Source organism: Alosa alosa, chromosome 24 (assembly GCF_017589495.1).
Source record: "Alosa alosa isolate M-15738 ecotype Scorff River chromosome 24, AALO_Geno_1.1, whole genome shotgun sequence".
NCBI lineage: Eukaryota > Metazoa > Chordata > Actinopteri > Clupeiformes > Clupeidae > Alosa > Alosa alosa.
Genome location: NC_063212.1, coordinates 1493872 through 1518005, shown reverse-complemented (window position 1 = coordinate 1518005; position 24134 = coordinate 1493872). Strand labels below are relative to the sequence as shown.

Sequence of the window (24134 nt, the reverse complement as noted above, 5' to 3'; positions counted from 1 at the left end):
TTGCACACTTTGCGAGTTTTTATGACCAACTCCTTTTGGGAGCTATATTGAAAACGGATGACCAGAAAGATATCACAGTCTTCTGGCAATATATGTGAACATCACAAACACAATCAAATATTATTTCGAGCAATCTTCTAATATACCAAAAGGTAAACAAAATGTAGCTCAGTTTTTTATAAGGCCACTCAATGCTGAAAAGTCAAACTAAACATTATTTTCATTTCCATTTTCTTTGTTTCGTAAGATGCTTCATCCTGAACGGTAAAAGAATTTCCAAAAACATGTAGTCATTATTTGGTCTAAGTCACTCATCTGTCCTGAGTCCTGATACCCATAGCCTAGCCGCTCATGTTCAGTACCTGCAGTGACCCATCAATCGCTTCAGTCATTGTGAAATCAGCGTGGGTGTTTGCAGTACATGCCCCCCCACCCCCTGCCCCCCCAATCTGTTACACAGAAGTGCACATCCCCACTGCTCACAGATTGTATCCTAATAGACCAGGACCTCCTTCTCTGTACTTGTCCCTGTCAATGAATAACAACAACAAATATCCAGTCACAGCAGGTAAACAATGACTCGATCAGGATTAGTCACTTATAGGATATGAAATAGACCTGCGGGGAGAGACAGACGCACAGAAACAGAGAAGGAAAGATGAAGCTCCAACAAGTCCTCAGCTTGTGCATGCTACTAGCGACAGCTTGGGTAAGTGCTTATTTGCACCCATTTATCCCATACGTTATCCCTTACTACACTGTCTGGGTGTAATTGGTCTCTTGACAGATCCACATTCAGGGGGTCTAGTTATCGCCCTGATGACTGACAATAGTTTAATCCTTGAATGTCAGTCACAGTATAGTTAGCTTGTCTGAAGGCTTAAGGGAATGAACTGTGTTTTAGTAAATGTACAGCACATATAAGAGCACATATTGAACAGAATCAGATACTGTATCGTCCTCTTCTCCACCACTCTTTCTCTTCCAGGCTGCCGACTTGGCTTCAATCATAGATCCCCGAGGAGCTCGTCCGGTTGAGCACGGATACAAGGCTGACAAGTGTGCCACAGAGAAGACCTGGCCATTCTGCACAGATGATGATTGGGTAGGCATTCTATCCAATCTTGTTCATATCCTGAATTTTTGGATTTCATTTGATTTGATTTGGATTTGACAACATAATCCAAAGGCTAACATGTTATAGTGTTAACACTTATTTTCATCATGGTCCTTGGTGTTTTAACACATGACATAAGACCTATTACAGGACACAGAGTATAACATGCTGTACAGATTCAGTATACATGTCTTTAGTTAGGACTATCACTGTACTGTTTCATTTAAAATACTCTGGTGTATCAGTGGTCAAAAGTACAGTAAATTGGCCACTATTGTTTATTTCCTTTATTCAATCTATAAGTGGTGTCAAACGTTTTATTCCATATCACTGTAGTACTAAGTATAGTAAGGGAGTTTTTCCTTGCCCCTGTTGCTCTTGGGTGCTCCTTGTTGGTGCCCCCCACCCAATCCCAATCCTCTCCCACCTTTTTTATGCAGCCCTTGCCACTTAATCTACTAAACCCCTCTTCTACTGCACTTTTACCCCCATTAATGCACAAATAGGCTGACACCAGACATAATTTCACTGCATTTCTTACTTCCAGTAACTATATGCATGTGACAATAAACTTCCTTGTATCCTTCCTTGTATCCTTGTATCCTTGCTATCATTGTAGTGGCATGAAATTACTGAAATTGGCACAATATTGATATGAAAATACAATTCTATATAGCGATGTGGAAGATTCAAAACTGTAAATGCCAATCTGAGTCTGTTTTTCTATCACCCAGGGTCCCAAATGTCCATCTGGGTGCCGGATCCAAGGCCTCCTGGACAAAACTGACCACGATCTGCTGAACAGGATCAACAAGATTCGCCAACTCCTTGATGATAATCGTCAGAAGTACCGCTCCACCGACCAGTCATCCAAGCAGACATATGACTACCTTCGTGATCGTCTCACCACCAGCTCAGGTAAGATTGGAACACACACACACACACACACACACACATGCACACACATACACACACACAGACATAAATTGTCTAACTTTCACAACCAAATTGAATCAAAATTGAATAGCAGTCACATTTGCTTCATCACCAGCCTTAACTGATAGAACATATTGGCTGATTGCTACACCCATGAGCAAATCAAATAGATGGGATCTAGGCCTGGAACACACTGACAGAGAATGCACTTCACCTGGATAAGAGAAAGTAGTGTTTTTAAAAGATGACCAGTCACATGATCAGTCCAGGGTCATTGCAGCAGTAGGGTGGACAATGAGATAAGTGATGGAAGGGGCAGACACAGGAGTAAGTGTTACACAGTCCACTATAACACTGACACAGGTCCACTTCATAGCACACACCAAAGTCAGGCTGTCATTACATGCACTGGCAGATAGAAGCTGTAGCCCAGTGCATTTGAGGCACCTCTCTCACACATACTGTAGAGCACACAGTGGCTCTGACATTATGGGAGCCATATGGGAGCTTGAGAACTCAGACAAAAGCTGATTTTTGGGCTATTTTTGCTCCTCCAAGGCGATGAAAACAAGTACATGTCACTGGCGGAGTCCTTGAGGCAGAGGATTGTGGAGGTCAAGATTAAGATCGAACGCCAGCTGAACATTCTGGAGGCCCTCAAGACACGGGTCAGGGAACAAGTCATAGAGATGCAGAGGCTGGAGGTAAGTTGGTCACCATTGTCCAAGTTAATTGAAATAGTAGAGCAAATCAGTGTTTACATTGTTAGGTTAGCAGAAGGAGGCAGCTGTGGCCTTGAGGGGGCAGCCGTGGCCTACTGGTACTTGTAACCGGAGGGTTGCCGGCTCGAACCCCGACCTCTAGGCACGGCTGAAGTGCCCTTGAGCAAGGCACCTAACCCCTCACTGCTCCCCGAGTGTGTTTCACTAATTCACGGAATGGGATAAATGCAGAGACCAAATTTCCCTCACGGGATTAAAAGAGCATATATATTCATAATCATATTTAGAAATTCAGTTGTTTAAATGTTCAAATCTCTTGGGGTTGTCTAGTGGTTTGGTTTTGTTTGTGTCTATGTTTCTACCTATTTGTCGATTCTTAACAGGTGGACATCGACATGAAGCTGCGCAGCTGCAAGGGCTCATGTGCTGAGTACGCCAAGTTCTCCGCGGACCGGGAGAGCTACGTGGCTATTGACAAGCAGCTGGACCAGCTGGAGTCCATCCGGGTCAACAGTGTGGAGTCAGTGGGCTCCCTGCGGGTGATGAAGAGCCGCCCAATGAAGGAGGTGACCGTGCCGTCCATCTACAAGTCTGGGCTGGGCAGCGAGGCGGAGGAGCAGAAGCAGTACTTCGCGGATGTCGGCCAGGCCAAGTTGACGCTGCAGGCCGAGGGGGCCACCGCCGATGCACCAGCTACCGTCAGTAAGATCCCAGGTACGGATTCCTCATCATCCGCCTCGTCCACGTCTCGGGTAACCACCAGCACCACCACCTTGAAGTGCACCCGCACCGTGCGCAAAGTCACAACGCACACCAAGGACGGGCCCGTGGAGAAGTTCGAGGAGGTGTTATCCGGGGAAGGTTGCGATGCCATGACAGGGGGTGACCGCTCCATGACCTCCCTCACCCAGGGAGGCTTTGGCGAGTCGTTTACCGGTGATCCCTTTAAGATGGCCGGTGGCTTTGGCAGTGCAGGCTCCACCAAAACCATGGGGTCCACTAAGACCATGAGCTCCACCAAGACCCTGCTGAGCGGCACCAAAGGCTCCGCCTTCGGGGATGATTTTGGGGCATTTGGCCGTGGCGATGTAGATGACGACCTACCGGACATCTTCGCCCGGAGCGGAAGGCCAGGAACACAGTCCGCTGGGGAAATGGAGAAAATCCCCACAGATGTAGAGTAATGTGTAAAGTGCTGCCTGACGTTGGTTGCAGCAGTGCAGCATTAGCGAGTGAACAGATATCATCCAGACAAACCTTTACAGAGTTGCACTACAGTCACATAACAGTTGAATGAAAAGATTAGGCTATGCATCAGATACCGAGATCAGGGTGAGTTTTGCATACAAGATTGTGAAGTGGGAAATGTTTAATGATGTCTAGAGACTTAAGACAGTGTTAACAGAACTTGTTATTGGAGAAATTGAATACAATAAGTAGTGCAAATAACTCTAAACTCAAAAAAAGGCTTTATGAAAAGACATCTGAAGTTGTGTTGCTTCCGTGACTGTTATGAGAATTGTACAGGTTTTATAAGGAGAATTGTATAGGTGAGAACCATTTGAGCATGTGATCAATAAAGATAATGTTCACTTTAGTTTGTGATGTGTATCTTTGTAAAGTTTTGTGGACAAATGAAGATGTCATTCATATTGTAATAATGTGAGCAGTTTACACAAAACACACCTTATCCACACTTCTTTTAAATCCCTCATACATAAAGCTGATCTTGCCACTAGTGCACTGACAACTGAGTTGTCCATTTATTGAGTTGTGGGCTGATTTCTGTAAGAGCATTTATCATGGATACATAATAGAATTCCTATATGACACATAACTCTTAAATTCCCAGGTAATAAAGAAGGAAAATAAATACATTCACGTAAAGACTAAATAGATAAATGAAAACAAACATTACAGAGATCTTTATTAGTTTAGCAGGTTGTGGTTATTGTGACCTAGTTTCAGTTATGTACCCAACAAAGTCACATATTTGTGAAAATAGTTCCCTGTTATTGTCATTATTGATTAGATTTACTTACATTTACTTTACTAAATTTACCATGAAACTCAGGACATTGGCTGAAGGTACTGCACTAAACCAGCTATCGCAAAGCAAATAAGTCAAAGCAAATAAATAATGCACAGCACAACAAAATGTGAATCCAGGTTATAGTCATAGTATTATCCATGTACTTTTCTTAGAACTCTATGTATGAAAATAAGCACAAGTGTATGTGTTTCTTTTTGTGTTGTAGAGTGTCAGGCCTTGAAAGGAGACCACATGCTCCTCCGACCACACTACCGTCACGGCTCTGTTAGCAGTCGCTACAGCCGGTGCCCAGCAAAGCCATCATATTCTCTGTGTTCAGACGACCAGTGGGTAAGTTCCTCTGAACTGCAGTCCCAAAACATTTTCAAGAAATATGCCTTTAGATTAGATTAGATTAGACTAGCCTTTATTCTCTGTGTGGATATTTCTTTCTTGGTCAATGGAGAAAAAGTGAAAACAGTGGATACAGCCAGTGGTGGAATGTAACGAAGTACAAATACTTCCTTACTGTACTTAAGTAAATATTCCACGTATTTGTACTTTACTTAAGTAGAATTTATAGTGCATACTTTTGACTTTTACTTCGTTTTACAGCAATTATCTGTACTTTTACTCCGCTACATTTTTACAACACCATCGTTCCTTTTTACGATACATTTTATGATCAGATTTTTTTTCTCTCTGACAAACACGTTTGTTTTACCAGGGGGCGGGGTTGCTACCACAGATTCTAAATCTTTGAAACATAAGCTTCTAGTCTAGACCAGGCAAAGCGTGAGCTTGTAGCCATCTGCATTCGGTAGGCTATATTCACCAGACCCATGGCTACACTGGACATGCAACTGTGTTCTGTGTCTTTCTCTGTCTGTTATCTGCAGCGTTAGGGCCTCCTCTCCGATGAGATTGCTCTCCGCGGATCAGCGAAGTTACAGGCTATGCCCATGCTTCTGTCACACGTCTGATCATTTGCGGCACAAATGAATGGTGGACTATTATAGAACCGCTGGCCGGAAAAAACGTAGCATTTTCCAGATTAGAAAATATTTCTTAATTGTGTGTGATCAAATAAAGATGCATAGCCTACAATTGGGGGGGGGGGTTAGAAATGTGAGCGCTCATTCAATGTCTATGTGCGTCTGTGCAAGTGAAACTGAACCTAATCATAAAGACACCTTTCTCAGCAACTTTTCTGTTCAATCAGCAGAATTGGCATTACGATCCACCCGACGTTTCCCTGGTCTACCCCGTTAAACTTCAGGCTCTCGTGTTTTGCTGAATGATATACTCAGCAGATCACCCTAGTAGATAACCAGAATTACAGTCTCTAGAATTGTAGGTCAGAATGTAAACTGGGCCACAGATGGTAAGCACAATTGCATTAGCTTAAAACTATCTAGTCGAATATAGCCTAACCTAAAACTAGCTTAATTAAAATGCCACAGCCCATACTATTTTTTTTTAGAATATAGATATTAAGAGAATAAATCATTATGCAAATACTTTTACTTTTAATACTTAAAGTACATTTAAAAGCAGGTACTTTTTACTTTTACTTAAGTAGGGTTGTCATTGTGGTACTTTTACTTTTACTAAAGTAAATATTTCTCTGTGTATTTGTACTTTTACTTAAGTACTGAGATTCAGTACTTCCTCCACCACTGGATACAGCACACATCCTTACAAAATATACACATCCACGTTTAGAGACTACTGGTTGACAGTCCCATTTCAGAATCGTACAGAGTAAACATGTGTACAACATGATAGTGCACAATGATCTCAATAAACCGTATACAACATGATAGCGCACAATGATCTCAATAAACCGTATACAACATGATAGCGCACAATGATCTCAATAAAAAGCAATAACCCTCTGTGCGCCGCCCCAGTTCTTCTCAATACACTTGTACTGTATGTGTTTGATATCATCACATGTCAATAGCATTACATTGAATAAGCTCGTCTGAAGGGACCTTCATACAATGGTCGTGAACGCAGTGCTAGTGTCTGCCCTGGATGTTGATAGGGCAGTGGCAGACCACGTACACACCAGAGTGAGAGAAACAGGGCCCATGGATGAGTTTAGATTTGACCAGACCCCTGTCCAGACCCGCAAGCTATTGAATATTAGCAGCAGGATAGTGTATAGTTTGAAGTTGGCCTAATGCATGTATTTGAGGTTGGTATAGTATTGTACTACAGCAGTACTATTTTTTGTGTAAATTGGACTAAATCCATATTTATTTTCGAACATTTCATTTGCTTTGAACATTTTGTCAACAACTCTGCAAACACTATGATACTCGGATAGTAATCCATTTGGATAAATCTTTTGATTTACCTGAACAAAATTAAAGAATTCCAAAAAACAAAGCACAGTTTCCATGAAAAGTATTCTTAAAAGTAAATTTTTTATAATATCTTTATATGTTCCATTACTCTTTAACCCCAAAAAATGTAATCTCCATGTTCGACAGACTGACAAATGTCCATCTGGCTGTCGGCTGGACGGTCTGATAGATGCCACAGAAACCGACTTCCACAGACGCCTGGGGCAGGTCTGCTCACAGGCTCAGACGTACCAGAGTGCCATCTCCTCAGCTATGCTGATGACCACAGCCATCTACTACACCCACCGCAAGATCATAGTCAAGAACTATGGTAGGCCTGTAAACACCTCACCAGTTTCACATTCACAAATTCTATTCTATTCTATTCTATTCTATTCTATTCTATTTTTCATAATGTATTTGTATTAATATATATTATTCTGTACTTCTAGTATTTCTGTTTGTCTTTATTTCTGATGTATAGATAAATTATATTATACTGAATATCAATATAATCTGTGATATATTAATGCGTTTCATAACTTTTCTTTTGGGTTTATAACCTTAACTAAATTAAGTGAATTGCTTAAACAACTTTGGGTAGTTGCTGAGCTGAGATATGCAGAGAGGTTTGAGGACCTTCAAAGGAACCTGACGCTACTGCAGAGACGTTCCACAGAGCTCTCCAGAAAACTACACAAGATACACAGCCTCGTACAGCAGCAGATTATCGATATGCGACGGATGGAGGTGTGTGTGTGTGTGTGTGTGTGTGTGTGTGTGTGTGTGTGTGTGTGTGTGTGTGTGTGTGTGTGTGTGTGTGTGTGTGTGAGAGAGAGAGAGAGAGAGAGAACAGTATGTGTGTGTTATTACATTGTAATACTGAATATCAGTGATAACAGCCTAGATTTTCCCGACAATCTCTATTTGCGATTGTTTTTTGCTGTGTGCTCACTGCAGACAGGGCACCTTTGAACTGATTACTTAACTTGATTTCTTCATATGTTTGGCTCTTCAGGTGGACATTGACATCAAACTTCGAGCTTGTCATGGGTCATGCAAACACACCTTTGTCCATCACATCGACCATGACGCCTACACAGACATGGAGAGCCAGCTAGCCAAATTGAACCCTTTGACTACCAAAAAAGCCATGTTCCCAGCCGACATAAGGAAGCTCGTCCTACAGCCAGTGCTCCGTCCTCCCAGCTCCCACTCTTACAGAAGCATCCCGATAGTACGCAAGGAGTTTCTAACACAGTTCGAGGACATCGACTTGAACCAAATCGTTTTAGAGGAACTTTTCAATGACTTTGACTTAGAGGACTGAAAATCAGATTTTCTCAGCAGTTAGGCAAAGGCTTACTACCTCATAAGTTGACTGCATTGTTTGCGTCAAAAATATCTTCATAAACAAGCCATCGCTCATTGTCTGTTACCACACAATCTTTATTTATATCATATGTTTACTGTAGAGGTATGATGGTGCATTGCACATGTTTAGGGAAAGACTCGAATAAAGTGCACACAGTCCAATGTTTGTGAACTGTTGACAATAAGAAATTCATATTGAGCCCAGGGTTTTGGTGTTCTGTTTATTTTTCATCATCTCACAGAGAGGGAGCTCAAGACACAAAGGGCCGGTGTGAGCTGGAGTGGCGCTGTGCTGGTCATGGGCTGATGGGAGCGTGGGCAAGCCAGAGCTAACGCAACCGCTAACAGCTACCTAGCGCTAGACTGCACGGGCCTGATCTGAACTGGGTGCAGATGATCTATGCCAGACCAGGCCCTGGTGTCTTTACAGAGCTCCTTGATCTGGACTGGGTGCAGATGATCTACAGTATGCCAGACCAGGCCCTGGTGTATTTATAGAGCTCCTTGCTGTTAGTCCACCATAACAAGGCGTGCATCACAGCTGAAGATGGTGTAGACCTTAAGAAGCCCCCCTCCCCCCCCCTTCATTATTTTTTGGTGCAATTGTGTCATGTCACCTGTACCTGTGTTAAACAAGAAAGTTTGTTTGAAAAGAAACTTTGTTAAAAGAAAGGTTGTTTGAAATCCAGGTCGCAAGTACCTTATTTCCACAATACAATTTTGATGAATGGGACAGTTCCAACCCAGAACACTAGTGAGGACAGTCTACCAAGCAAGTCGTGGTGCAGGCATGCCATCTTTTTACATATAGGGACAGTGGAAAAAATGTCATTGAATGTTTTTCCCTTATAGTTTAATAATAAATTGGGTACCCTTGCAGATATGAATTTGATTTTGTATTTCAGTTGTTTTTGTATATGGTCTGTGGTACAAGAGAGATGAGAAAGGAAGCATTTGTTTGTTTATGAACATTTATTTGCAGAAAGTTTTGATATGCTTGCACTGCATCATTTTGTGGGCTTTTCCTTGAATGTTTTTTAGATATATATATACAAAACAAGATTATAAAATAAAATAAGTTGTTTATATTTATTGTGCTCACATTTGTGTTTTGTGTATAGGATAATATTTAAGTTCAGTTCAGTTTAATTGATTTCACCACTTTTGAGGAAGAATGCAATAAGATGAGAATTGGCAATTAAATATTTTCTCAGAGACTTTATTGCAAGTTTATCTTGAAAATCCACTTTGAACATACACACATTTACATATTCAGTATTCTTTTACACCGTAGCATGAAAACCAGTTTAGCTTTAATGCAGCATTTCTCTGCTTCATGAAATGTATTTAATATCATCAACAGCTCCGTAAAAATCAACAATCAATGTCTTGTGCTATTATAAATATAACACAATTTAAACTCTATCACTTTTCTGATCTCTATCAGCATTTTTTGGCTTCATGTTTTGTTTCTCCTGTATCTCTTCCAGAGTGTCTATGTGTGCTAATGTCCATTGTAGAAAAAGACTCCTCTCTCCTCACGCTCTGCATGTTGACCAAACATTCCTGGGCGTCTCTGACCGCTGCGTGTCCGCTGGGGTCTACTGCTGGAAGAAGGGTCTGATCTTCATGCACATAGACTTCAGGGAGTACCAGGAGCCCTTCCAGTTCATCCACACCATGCCGTCATCTGTGCCATGCTTGGCCATGTATTTGGTGTAGGAGCCGCCCCAGTAGTATCGGCCGTTGGGGTTGGCTGAGTGACAGCGGTTGTACCACCAGCCGCCGCCGTCTTCTCGGGAGCACTGCTTTGAGGGGTCACCCGGGGTCCTGAGGGCACACAGAGTAGAGCGAGGGTCAAGAAACAGAGGGGTCAAAACACAACTAACGACCCACCAACACCATGATGATCTGCTGAGATCTGTTGTGATCTAAGGACTGTTGTGTGTGTGTAAGAATGATGCAGATTGGTATGATATGCATCTTGGAGGAGAGTTGGACTGTGTCTGCTATGCTATGTGCTTTCTTGAGAAACATTTTGTCAAATGTCATCTCTGAGAGCCTTATGGCAAGACATTCTAGCTAGAATAATAACTAAGATAACATAGTTAAAGTTGTACAGTATGTAGGTATTCCTCACATAGCCAGATATAGCCAGTGGCAAATGAGCAGTGGTCTAAACTTATTTAAGCATCTTCACAGTGTTCTTTGTGTCCCAGCTTTGGCAGACTACGCTCACCATTTGTCATTGTCGCGATCGTATGTGCTGAACATCATGCCGTTGTGGATGGTCATGGTGCGATTCTCTCCAAATAGCTCCGAGGCACCGGTCAGCAGGGTGTCGCCTGCGGTGCCAGAGTAGCCGGCGATGGACACCATGTAGTTGGAGGCCTCGCCCTGCACGGTGAACTGCTGGTACCGGGCCTGCGTCTTAGCGCCGCTCCAGTCCCCCATCTCGAAAAGGATCTCAGTCGGGCCCATCTTGGTAATCTGGCTGATGCGGTCGTTGCCGAGCCAGTACTCTCCTGTGAGACAAGCAGAATGTATTTACAGAGTCAAGTTTGTTTTTGACAAGAGTGGGAAAGTTTGTAGGACATGTTTGTGCTATGTGAACTTTTTTCTTAAAACATTTTGGGAACGGAGTATGGAAGTTTAGGTATTTTACTGCATGCATTATAATAAGAATATTTCAGATTTCCTCTGAGATTGAATGGCCATACCTGGAGTGTTGCAGTAATTTTTGCCTGTGTCAAAAGCGATATTGCCAAAGCCTCTCCTGTACTCATCCCAGCGACGGCCGAAATCCACACTACCATCCATACGATTCTGGATAGTAGTCCAGCCTGTGAATGGACGACAAGCACATGTGAACAAATGTGACAAATGCCACACATAACAACACAATAGCCTACAATACAAAACTGCACGCTGCTCAATAATACAGTCCAATCCAACATGTAATCTAAAGAAGAGGTTAGACATCATGTCACTCAGCTGACCTCCGTCGAGTGTGGTCTGGTCGCAGTACACCCTGTAGGGCTTGTAGAAGCTGTCAGGCCGGATGTAATACATCTGGGACTCGGTGCCACCCTTGCGGTAGATGTCCTCGCACTCCTTGCCGGACACGACGGGGATGGGGCAAGTGACGGTGCAGCGGTCCTTGCACTTATCCCGCTGAGCTACGATGGCCTGGCTGATGCGCTGGACCTTGCTCCGCAGCGTGTCCATGATGCCCTGCAGGATGCGGATGTTGCTGGGGAAGTTGGTGTTGACCGCCTCTTTGATGAAGGCATGCTGGGACTCCAGGTCATTGGTGTATTCGCCCACCAGCTGCCCATTGCCTGGTGACGGGCGGTAGAGAAGGCAAGGTGAGGCGGATAAACCACGGACACAAAATGGTGGTGAAACTCTTAAGGTTCCATATAAAGGCAGTCATTTCAAGCTGTATGTTGAGTCATAATTAGAGGTGTTAGCATATTGTGCTAATTTGTAGGGAAATGTGTAAATGATAAGTTCTCATTTGGGTATTAGTTTAAGAATCTTGCATTGTGGACCATTTACTTATTTTTCTTTCTATCTACTATTGTCTCTCTTGAACTCATCCTCTGATTTTACTTAAATCTCTGCACCATCATCTTCTGGTTATCTTGTATTGATTTTGTATTGTTATTATAAGGTCTGCTCGAATGCTATTCCTTGTTTGTAGGTGGCTTTGGATAAAAGTGCCAGCTAAATGGACACATTTAGCAGCAAATGATTGAAATGTAAAAGTGTGGAGATAAGCTGCTGGGCTAGGAGAGGCTTGGCTCTCACCATCGGTCACTCTCTGGCGCTCACGGAGCTCGTCGGACAACCCATTAACGTATTTGTAGATGCTGTTTGTGTCGCGGTTCAGTTCCTCCACACCCCTCTTCAGCTCAGTCACTGCAGGTTTGACGTTACGCTCTTGCTTGAGGATGGTGTTCTTCAGCTCACAGCCATTGGGACAGAGCACGCCCTTATCAGAACCAAGGGAGAGCAGAACCAGTTTGAACAAGCCCAGAACCAATCTTAACAAGCTCATGCAATGGGAATCCAACTTAACATAATGCACCTAGCACAGCTCACAAAAATGCAATTATTCTCAAGAGCAGGATTAAAAGATTAAGAATAGAATTTTTACCTATCCTCGTGGCCTAGGCACATAGTAATTGCAGGACTGGACCAAACATTGATAGAATTCCATCAATTAATCGATCAATCTATGAAGGAACAATTGTAAACACAGTGTCACCATTCTTTCTGAGGCATGGGTACAGCCTCCTGCATCTGGCTGCTCCTCCTTCTGCTCCTGCTTTGATGTAGTGGGTGCAGCTGTTGGTCTCCCACGGTAACGACCACGGCCGGAGATAGGAGGGGGTGCGCCGCCACTCGGCACGTACGTCTCGCGACCTCTGGAGACTGGACGGTGACCTCTGGGATCAATTACGGCGCCCTGCAAAAGGACCGGACAGAGCAGAGTGAGTGGGTTGAAGTGGATGCTGTTTTTCATCATTATTACACCATACCACTTACACCACTCAGTCCATTTTCTGTATATACGGTAACTTTTTCTTTAATTTACACAATATGAATACCAGTATAACGTTTGTAAACATCAGTTTGATAAAGACTATCATACAAATATAAAAAATGAAATATATGTCAAAGAAACAAAGAAGCATGAAAGAAGACATCGGAAAGAAATGAAATAAGTTGAAAGTGAAGTTAAGGTGTAGCCTATCATGTAGCAAGCAGGAGAGGGGACTAGTGATCCCAGAGATGTTCAAACACTTACTTCTTTATCCTTTGGATCCTGTGGAAGACATGAGACATATTGTATGTTTAGAGGAGATGTCAAATTATTATGCACATTTACTTTTATCTACAGCTGAAAAATTATTTGGACTATCAACGTTTTATCACTTTTTATGCTATGCTTTTATGGTAATCTTGCAATTCTATGCTATTCACATGTTCTATGCCAACATTGTTCTAATGCCACATGTTCTAATGCCAACATTAACACTGTAGTGGTAATAGGAAGGAAAATTCAGAAAATACTGACAAGTGATCAAAAATCAGAGGCAAATACTGACCAAACCATAATCATCATACTCATCCAGCTCATCAGCCAGGGACTGATAGATAGGCAAAGTGCAGATACACAGGCAAAGCACTAATAATATCTTCATGTTGGTTGCTCGGAGGCTGTGGATTCACTACCCTCTCAGGACAGAGACCCTCATATATATACCATCTACCCACAGGCCACCACCCACCTCACAGCGTGGGTGATCTTCATCACAGAGAGAAGGTTGATGATTAACCTGGTGCTCACTCATCGTTCTCTTGTTCTATTTATTTTGAGTCAATGTTCTGAATAGTTTTGGGAAATGTGGATCCATTTGCTTTGATGAAGTCCTTGTACTACAAGGTATAATGGTGGTATGGGGGAATGAAATTAGGCATGCTGGATTTTGACAACAGTGAGGCAAAAGTGACCATGGAGTTTTGGGGGAGGAAATGTCAGTTTTACTCTGACTGACCTCTGTTTCCAATTCAATAAACCAAAGACATAGCAATTCACTGGCAATGATAATGCCATTATTTTTTCAATCAATGTTGAACTGTAATTACATAATGAGTTCTGTATATTTGCAGGTAAGGTGTGTGAAATTCAAGTTTCTTCTGTTATTATGCAAGTCAAGTAGGTTGTTTAGTGGGATTCTGCTGGTCTATGACCCAATCAATGCTGAGGGGTTGGCCAGCAGAGACACATATGAGTCAATGACAGTGGCACTGAACTAGAACAACAAACTGAGTTTGCACCAAAAGTTTATTTAAGAATGAGTGTTAGGCTACTTGCTTGTTACTTTTGTCCTCAGAGCAAACATGAGTTTAGAAACGTAGAGCCTGTGGGAAGGGGGTAATTATTAATCATTACAAATGGCTACTTTCACAATCAGGGTAAGTGCTTTAATTCACAAGGCCTTTTGAAATTTTATTTTTAAAAATAATTATTCTTTTTAATGTTTTTTGGGGGGTTTTGTTTAATCCAAATCCATGCACTGTACACAAGTTTTTACACACATACTGTACACTGGTATACGTGAACACACACACACACACACACACACACACACGCACACACACAAACAAACACACACACACACACACACACACACACTGCCATACGTGAACGAACACACACACACACACACACACACACACACACACGACACACACACACACACAGTGCACACACACACACACACACACACAAAGTGCACACAACTTACAGACACATAAATACTGGCACACATGCATCATACACATGCACACAGACACACTGGCAGTGCACACAAGTTTTCGCCACACACGCAAGCGCACACCTGCACACACACACACATACACACACACAAACACACATACACACTGGCAGTGTACTGAGTCAGACACAAGTCACCCCCCACACACACACACACACACACACACTACATAGCCTACAGTACACACACACAAACGCACATTTGCTGTTTCATTGTACATGCATAGTCCGGTGTCACTCAACTCTTGTTTTGGCCCCCAATAAAAGTTATCATCCAAAAATACGGTTGTTCTTAGACTGGAGCTGCCCTTATCTCTCATCCCTCTCGACCTCTTCTACCAGCACTTCCTCATTTTTGATGTCTTTCATATTTATGTCTTCCTGGATCATTTTGTTTAAATCTTTCGTTGTATGAGCCCTTCACTCTCCATATCTTTCTCCTGCTTCAAGCCTAGTGACATTATAGGCCTACAGTCATACCAATAAAGCACAAATTTAATTGAATTTAACTGAATTTCATTTCAAGAAAAATAAAAAACGGGGTAGCCTATATGAAGTTCACACGTAGGCCCTATCTCATGTTAGAATGGTTAGAATAATTAGGTTCAAAAGCAAACAAATAAATAAACACATGTTATTCCTTCAAACACACATTTTTCCCCAGAGTCCATAGGCTAGGCTACTTCCGTTGAGCCCAAACTAAGCTTTCATTAGCTTTCTCTGGCAGGAGGGGTATAATGACTGTGTAGCCATATTCATTCAATAAAATGCACATGTAGAACCTTTTCAGGCCACTAGCTGGCGATATCGAAACTGGTTTAGTTATTCTGGTACACCTTCAATTGGCTCCAGTAGTAGAAGAAGAATCGCACCACTATGATTTTAGCTTGCCGGTTGGAAAATAGAAATTAGGGGAATGGGTGATACACAACCGCAGGTAACTATCGATTTGACGTTGTTATCGATAGCAGTGCTTTAGTGTGTACATGACTGTAGTTGTCATTTTGTTTATACACAACAATTTGCAGACACAAATCGTAATGAATATTGTTAGCTTGCTAGCTAGCTACGTGGACAGTTAGCTTGTCATCTGTTGTGATCCACCTGATTGGCAGGATGACTGATAGGGTGTGTAACCAAACGTCTATGTAAATGTGGCACCTTTCAGCTGACACATTCTGGTCTACATGTCTCTTTGTAAACTATTAACCAGTTAACCAGAGATGTAATTCACACGTTAGGTTTTACCGACTTGAATAGCCTGTTTAACTTAGCTGATTACTTGGCTAAAACAACAGCTACAACGTTAACTAAAACAATTTCTATATTTAATAAATGTCTTGGTTAGAGTTGAGAGGGTCTGTGCGACTGACAAATCAATCATCCAACACTACTGTACGCTGTCGCACCTTAGTTGTAGGCTACTGTTTTCATCACCATCCCCATTCAAAGTCGATTCCGTTTTGCTTAATGGGTCAACAAAGAAATGCCCGAAAATCACATCCTTTGATTAACGTTGTTTTCGTGTTTAGTGGGTGTATGTGGATTTAAAGGGGTCGCAGCTCTTTACTTCTCTGATAGCAACAACTTAGATTACGGTATTGTAACTGGTACCCTTTTCTCTTTTTGTCTTAGGGGGACATTTTGAAAATGTCCCACAGAGAGAACTGGAAGTAAGTTGAAAACTCTCCCTCTGTTTCTCTCTGTATAACTGAAACACTGCTATGCATGAGGCACTGACTGAAGATGCATGTTCAAGGAGTTAAACAAGTAAAGCTAAAGGCTTTCCGTAAACTCATGAAATTGTACTATTTGTATCACACTCATGTGTAGCCATCCTATATGTAGCCAAGTGCCTCTTCTCTTTTCTTTGTCTCCCACACTATTGTGTATTCTTTACCTATGTAAGTCTTGATCACACATCGCTACTTTTTGAATACTGTGACTATGAGTTTTTATTTGGGCCTTTTCTCTTCTCTCCCTCCCTCTCTCTCAATCCCTCTCTCCCTCCCTCTCCATCTCTATCCGTCTCCTTTCTCCCTGCAGAGTGCAGCATGAGCGGCTGCACGTGAAGCACCGAGGCCATGAGGCCATGCACGCCGAGATGGTGCTCATCCTCATCGCCACGCTGGTGGTGGCCCAGATCCTCCTGGTGCAGTGGAAGCAGAGGCACAGCCGCTCCTACAACGTGAGTCTCAACGCCGCCCGCCAGTCACACATCTGGCACGTGGCTGACAGTTGTGACTATGCACATACATCTGCAATGAGGAGTTGATGTTTCGGTTTGGTTATAGAGACTTTGTCTCTTCTATAATCATAGTGTTTATTTAGTTTGATTGTAACATATACTGTGCATCCTCTATGAATGGGCTGATTATCAGTACTCAGAGTTTGTCATGACTCATGAGCAAGGTGAGGGTAATGATTGGATGTGATGGTAGGAGTCCAACTTTGTTTTCTGTGCAACATGACCTGTTATTGGTCAGTTTGTGGTCAGAAGATGTAGCTTCATATCTGTGCAAGGTGGGGGTAGCATAAAGCCTTGGGTCAAAGTAGTAGAAGTCCCTCATTGTCATTCATTGCATGATACATGCAACAATGTGTCTTTTACATTGCTAACATGCAGCTTGCTTGAGCACAAAGGATGGTTGAATCAGGTGAAACTGCTAAATATTGTGAATGTGATGATGACAAAGCATGTTTCAATAGATTTGGCTCATGTGGCTACTATGTGCTACTCAAGTGATGGTTGCCCAGTCCAGACACTGAGAGCTCTCTCATTCCTCCACGGACGTTTGTCCACAGAGATCACTCTTCTTTCCTGACTGAACTTAACACTTGAAGACAGCTGGGCAGTCTGCTCACTGTACTACTAATTCCTTATCCCATTCAGGGTCTAACACTGCCCTGCTGTCGGACATAATCTGGTTAGTCCCCTTGAGTTTGTTATCTCTGCCTCATGCAGATGCTGCTCTCTGTGGTAATAGGCCATTGGCACCTCTTGGCAAGACAGTGACTGTTCACATGCACTTCATTATCTTGGTTATGATTTTGAAGGATCCTTATCCTAATACGGTTTGGAGAAATCCGGTTATGCTAGCAAGAGTACTCTAGTACTCCAGAAACCGGGATACTGTTCCATGTATAGCCTTCACCTTATCCTGGATTTTAATAACCAGGTTTCTCTGTGTTCATGTAAGCATAATTTTCTGAATAGGATCAAAAATGGGATTAGGCTCATAACCGGGATACTGAGGTAGATGTAAACATAGTCATTGAGACATTAGCCTAAACTGCTTGCTTTTGGTGGAGCTGTCCATTGTCCTACCAATGAAGTTGATTTTATACGTGAATGTGATAAATTGCTGCTGTCTTCATGACTGGAGCAGAATTTCTGCAGTGTTGACATACTTGAACAATAAAGTTGATTTTTACTTGAACAATAAAGTTGAATCTAAAATTTGTGAGCTTTGACTGTAACCAGTCTTGATGGACAGCTGAAGTATACTAGCCTATTGGTTACTCGCCTTACTAACTGTCGGTTGGTAGCTTGCTCCACTTAAGGGTTTGCAGTGAAGTTTACCGTAGTGAATGCTAACCACTGGTTGCTCTTATTTCTTTGTGTGTGTGTGTGGTGTGTGTCTCTGTGTGTGTGTGTGTGTGTGTGTGTGTGTGTGTGTGTGTGTGTGTGTGTGTGTGTGTGTGTGTGTGTTTTGACCTGCTTTTCTCCAGCTGGTGACCCTGCTGCAGATGTGGGTGGTGCCTCTCTACTTCACCATCAAGCTGTACTGGTGGCGCTTCCTCTCCACCTGGGGCATGTTCTCCGTCATCACCAGCTACATCATCTTCAGGGCCACACGGAAGCCCCTGTCTGGCAGGACGCCCAGGTAAGGACTGCACCACCCAGAACAAGCCCTCAGTGGCCTTCTGTCAGATACCAACCAAAGATGTGCCATTGAAAGGATTTGAATGTTTGAGTAACAACACATTTCTGATGTTGCTTCCATAGCATTGTACTGTATGTGCTTTAATGGCCATAGGAAGATCATGCAGATCAACACATTGAACTTGTACCATCACTCTAGCATTGTGTTCACCTTTTTATGGATTGAGGTCTGGACTCTGGCTGGGCCACTTTAATGTTGATATTGTTTCTTGTTCACCATTTATTTCCCAGTTTGGCTAGATGTTTCAGATCATTGTCTTGCTTAAAGGTCCGATGAATAACACATGAATTAGTGTGTGTGTGTGTGTGTGTGTGTGTACATTTGTTTGTTTATTTGTTTATTTATTTTGGATCCATACCTCATTGACATTGTGTACTTCAAGATGTTTTAATAGTTCCAGCATGTGTGCACTTGACCTCCTGTAGAATGGTGTACAAGTGGTTCCTGCTGATCTACAAGCTGAGCTATGCAGTGGGAGTGTTGGGCTATCTGGCCATCATGTTTACCATGTTTGGCTTCAACGTCCTCTTCAGGTGAGGGCGCTAAAGATGCTGCTGCTTGTGGTTTGGTCCAGTGATGCACAGGGTCATCTTAATGATGAGGATGCTGTCGATGCTGTTCTCACTTCAGTTATAGTTAGCATTATACCTAATCACTATTGCTAGTTTCCCATACATGCATTAAGCCTAGTCCTCCACCTAAAGCTTTCTTTATTTTAGTCATGATCCATGTGTGGCAAACCGGCCCAATATGTTCGATCATAGAGAATATCATTATTTTTCAGCTAAGCTTGAGTAATCACAAATAATTGTAATTAGAGATGTTTTTTTTACTTCTGTGCTTCGATTGATGTTGTTCAGGATTAAAGCAGAGGACTCGATGGATGTGGGCGTCATCATGCTCTTCTATGGGCTATACTACGGCGTCATGGGACGGGACTTTGCTGAGATCTGCTCTGACTACATGGCCTCAACCATAGGGGTATGCTAACAGAGAGACGTTCAATCACCTGTGTTGCACATCAAAAATATTCATGTCATGATTTCAGAATTCCACACAGATTTTATTTTATACCCGGCTTTATTCTGAAGCTTCATATGTAGTGTATGGTCTTTTGTGCAGAGTGCAAATAAACCAGTTATTAACTGTTGGTTGTTAACTCAGTTGCCAGTAAGCCACATACAGGCTTTGTTTATCAGTAAGCCTCTAAGTCATTCTAATGTAGTTTAATAAACAGTCTCTAATGTAGTGGTATATAGGATAAGTGAAGCTCTATGTGTAATCTCACAGCGCAGAGTTGGATGTGTGATCAGTTTCTCTGCTCTCGTCTGCTACTGCCTGACAGTACTACAGTGTTGGGGGCATGCCCACGCGCAGCCTCTGCGACGACATCTGTGCGGTGTGCGGTCAGAAGATCCTGGTGGACGTGGATGAAGAAGGCATTATTGAGGACACGTATCAGCTCTCCTGTAACCACATGTATCCTTTGAAAAGCCACAGTAGGGAACTAGTGCACATCATACTGTATGCTGATTGATTTACTGGCTTTCAGTGTCTTGTGAAGAGGTGAAGGAATACATTTTGAAGCAAATCTCTATTCACATTAGTGCTTGCTGATTAACTCATTGAGTGCCAAAAACGTAATATTACGTTTTTCCTTCCCATGCGTTGAGTGGCAAAAACGTAATATTACGTTTTTAGCTTTTTTTTTTTAATTACGAAACTAGACACTCTAACACACCTTTTATATGTGATTTTGGGAACTCTGTGATGAATGGAAATGAAATATATGACGATCGAAAATTCATGAAAACGCACAATCTGAACATTTTATCTGGACATTTTATCATAACTCGGTTGCCGCTTTGGGTCGAATCAGTGACGCATGCACGTCATCTCAAAACCAGGCCATTTTCGTGGGTCTATCACTAGGTGGCAGTCTCGCCAGGTCTCGCTGATCACTTCCCGGAAAGTTTACAGGCAACACTTAATATTTCATGAAAGACGTTACTGTATATCTCCATTTCTAGAAAAAAAACAGCGATTTTGATGAGAACTAGCCACTGTTTAGCTTGGGATTTCTCAGGAACAGAGGCATGTTTGCACCCACTGAGAGCTTAAAGTCTCACCTTTTAAACGAGCCATTGTATGTGTTCATAGCTATAACACAGAATATGCTGTGGCTGTACAAACATCATCAACAATGGTCTAGATTGCTGGCACTCTAGGACAAAGCTTCTGAAAACAGCTTGGCATTCAATGAGTTACTACCAGCCATTTGGAGATGAGAAGTAAGGTGTCTGTTTCTATCAAATTACTTTAACATCTGATGTGTACTACATTAGTAAAGGTAACTCTAATACATGTAATTCTGTCCTATTAAGAGTCTCTCTAACTGTACTTTGGATAAGCTTGATGGAGTTTTCCTCATCCGCACAAAGATCACCACTTATTTAGATGTAGAAGTAAAGAACCTATGATGAGACCTTTCTCATATATCCTGAATAGAAGTGTGGGGGTTAATCTTTTTTTATTATTCTAATTAGGGCTCTGGGTGTGCTGTCAATCAGATGGATGTCCCATAGTGCCCAGTGGCCTGGTTTCCACTGCTGTGGGAACATCCGTGTTCAGGTGCATAAGGACGTCAGGGCTGTAAACAGTCCCAACCATAACTGGAAAAAGTATTGTTTTACAGTTTTTTTTCTCGATTGCTTTGACCTGCTTTAATAAACCTAAATTAATTTGGTCTTCATGAACTCCTTTGCACAACATTTTGTCTTTTCACAGTTTTTTCTGATGGCAGAAAAATAAAAAAGAAATGGAACAGACATAGCAGCAAAAAAATTTGCTTTTGCTGCATGTTTTAAGTGTTTTGAGAGAGTAACCGCATTTGCAAGCAAAATGTGTCATTTTGGCCAGAGTGCTTTTGTTCAGACATGGGTGTTAGCTGTTTTGAAAACGTGATGTCAGAGTTGACCCAAGCATCAAAGCGATAAAAAAAAAAACTGTAAATACCGGTTCTGCTGTAGCTCATAACAGCTCATAACTCATAAGAGTTGCTCACATAGGATACTATAGCAATAACAACATTTGCAAGTGTTCCGATTGATTCAGAGCAAGTGATTGTGTTGATCCTTAATAATTGGTTGCTGACAGTTTCCATGAGTTTTGCATTCGTGGATGGTGCATTGTGGGAAAGAAGCAGACCTGTCCCTACTGCAACGAGAAGGTGGATCTGAAGAGAATGATGAAAAATCCGTATCCTTTGAACCATAAATATGAAGCCTTCCCCTAATAAAAGAAATGACTGCATTTGTATTCATTTGTTTTCTTTCTTTTTCTTTCTTTCTTTCTTTCTTTCTTTCTTTGAATGATCTAAGCATGGATGAAAAATGGTGCCCTAACTTAAGTACAAACTGTGAACTATCACATCTGCACTCAAAAGCTTCTTAACTCAATTTATCAGTTGGGAGAAAACACACGTGTTGTACGGCCAGCTTCTGGATTGGCTGAGGTACCTCGTTGCTTGGCAACCCATCATAATTGGCATCGTTCACGGAATTAACTTCACCTTGGGCCTCGAATAGAGAAAATGGCAAAAAGAACAGAACTATGAACCATTTTTAAGCGACTTGCACGGTTTTGTCTGTTAGTATTTATAAGATGTAAATTCTGTACTTTACCATGTATAGATGCAGATGCTTTTGTATCATATTATTTATTTAATACTGTATCAAGTGCTTCACACAGCCAGCTCAGCCAATGACTTACATTGTAAAGCGTGGGATTTCAACACATTGAAATGTCTAAAAAACTTGCTGATGCCATTATTTGTTAGATTGTTTGTTGTTTTTAAGGCCTATGTGACCTGTTTTTCATTTCTGCGTTGTGGTTCAGTCATCTACTCAGCTGTTTATTCCATGATGCATATGATTAATCGGAGACCATGGGCTTGATTTAATATTTACTTACTGTGGGATGTAATGACCCCTTCCTGTTTACTGTTAAGGGTATACTGTAAGCTACGGTGCCATAAAACCTTTTCATGAGGACTTGACAAATGCAAGAGAATCAGTAGAGGTAAGAAATTAATATTTCACTCTGGTGATCTCTTGTGTAAGTGAGAGTATTGTTTTTGTAAGTCTGGGTGTGGGAACCTCGTTTTCTTTTGGGGGGGGGGGGTGTTAAGCACATTTTTATCCCATCCATCCATATCTGTGTTTTGGTTAGTTTGTGGTCAGCTGATTGTTGACAGGATAATGTTCTGAAATCCTTCACTGACAATGAGATAAATTTTAAAAGAAAATCCGAATTCTCATGTGTTTTGTGTGCATTTCTAGAAATGTATGTGCAATATATGAACATGTTTGTGTTCGTTCAGTGATCATCTTATGAACTTTTTTTAGTGTTTAACACTTCGTTTGTACACTGAAGAAAAAAAGAAAACTGTTCAAGCAAATTGAACGAAGCCAGAGGCTTAAACCTTTGAAAGCTTACTCACTTATACTAGACTGTCAAGAAATGGAGCACTATCTAGCATCTCCAAAACATATTCTGTATTTTCTCTGAAGACAGTTGAAGTTGAGTGGTTGCCTTAAATCTTCAAGTTCATCAGTTCCTAACGTTCAACGACGTTGATGGTTGCAAGAGAATAATTAACAAAGAGAAATCAAGGGGGGAAAGTAATCCATGATCTACTCAGTCCTTTATTGATGTGTTGTACATTAGCAGTGACAAATGAACTGTACTGTACTGAAGGTCTCGCTGTAAGGGGAACAATCTGACATCAGAGTGAAGGTAGATGATTTATGGTAAAATTGATTACTGTAAAGTCAGTCGCATGTTGTTGAATGAACTAGCACTGCTTTAAATGGATAAAATAATTACATTTGAGACAAAGTTTACGTTAAGGCTAAAATTGAGGCATGAACGATGAACATTCGGTTGTATCTTGTCTACACAATCTTCTTCCAACGTAAACACAAATCATCATGGTTTATAAAAAAATATCATTCATGATAATTCAAAATAATGTCCAAATAATACTGTATAGAAAAACACAATCTTAAATAAATATACATTCTTTCCAGTGCAATACAACTTGATAAATAACATGAGCTTCATAAATGTAAACATTACAATGTGGAACATAATAGTGTAAAGTTGTATGAATGAGTTTTGACAGAAAAAGCCCACATAACATTTTAAGTGAGAATGAATCAGTGCGTTGATAAAGATGCTGCTATTTTTTTATAATGTTTTTTTGTTATTTAGCTGTAGCCTAATGCCACGATTTGTGGTAT

General features: G+C 41.6%; 4 protein-coding genes across 4 annotated transcripts; 3 read left to right on the top strand and 1 right to left on the bottom strand.

Annotated features, from left to right (window-relative positions):
• The first annotated feature begins 591 nt into the window (after positions 1-591).
• On the top strand, positions 592-4372 carry LOC125289274 (fibrinogen alpha chain-like). The gene is made up of 5 exons (XM_048236017.1): positions 592-709; positions 989-1105; positions 1852-2035; positions 2612-2757; positions 3159-4372. Exons 1-5 carry the CDS (start codon positions 659-661, stop codon positions 3957-3959), a joined length of 1299 nt encoding a protein of 432 aa, XP_048091974.1. The 5' UTR covers positions 592-658; the 3' UTR covers positions 3960-4372.
• Positions 4373-5031: 659 nt separating this feature from the next.
• Positions 5032-9548, top strand: LOC125289273 (fibrinogen alpha chain). The gene is made up of 4 exons (XM_048236016.1): positions 5032-5158; positions 7309-7492; positions 7766-7911; positions 8180-9548. The coding sequence occupies exons 1-4, from the start codon at positions 5060-5062 to the stop codon at positions 8489-8491; spliced, it is 741 nt and encodes a 246-aa protein (XP_048091973.1). The 5' UTR covers positions 5032-5059; the 3' UTR covers positions 8492-9548.
• A 190-nt stretch (positions 9549-9738) lies between these two features.
• fgb (fibrinogen beta chain) lies at positions 9739-13786 on the bottom strand. Its single transcript, XM_048236014.1, has 8 exons — positions 13653-13786; positions 13352-13369; positions 12809-13009; positions 12349-12532; positions 11535-11876; positions 11256-11378; positions 10775-11060; positions 9739-10365 (listed from the first exon to the last, which is right to left on the bottom strand). Exons 1-8 carry the CDS (start codon positions 13746-13748, stop codon positions 10137-10139), a joined length of 1479 nt encoding a protein of 492 aa, XP_048091971.1. The 5' UTR covers positions 13749-13786; the 3' UTR covers positions 9739-10136.
• A 1915-nt stretch (positions 13787-15701) lies between these two features.
• rnf175 (ring finger protein 175) lies at positions 15702-23215 on the top strand. Its single transcript, XM_048236013.1, has 9 exons — positions 15702-15821; positions 16520-16557; positions 16931-17072; positions 18617-18771; positions 19257-19364; positions 19692-19812; positions 20177-20310; positions 21988-22089; positions 22298-23215. The coding sequence occupies exons 1-9, from the start codon at positions 15801-15803 to the stop codon at positions 22416-22418; spliced, it is 942 nt and encodes a 313-aa protein (XP_048091970.1). The 5' UTR covers positions 15702-15800; the 3' UTR covers positions 22419-23215.
• Positions 23216-24134: the final 919 nt, after the last annotated feature.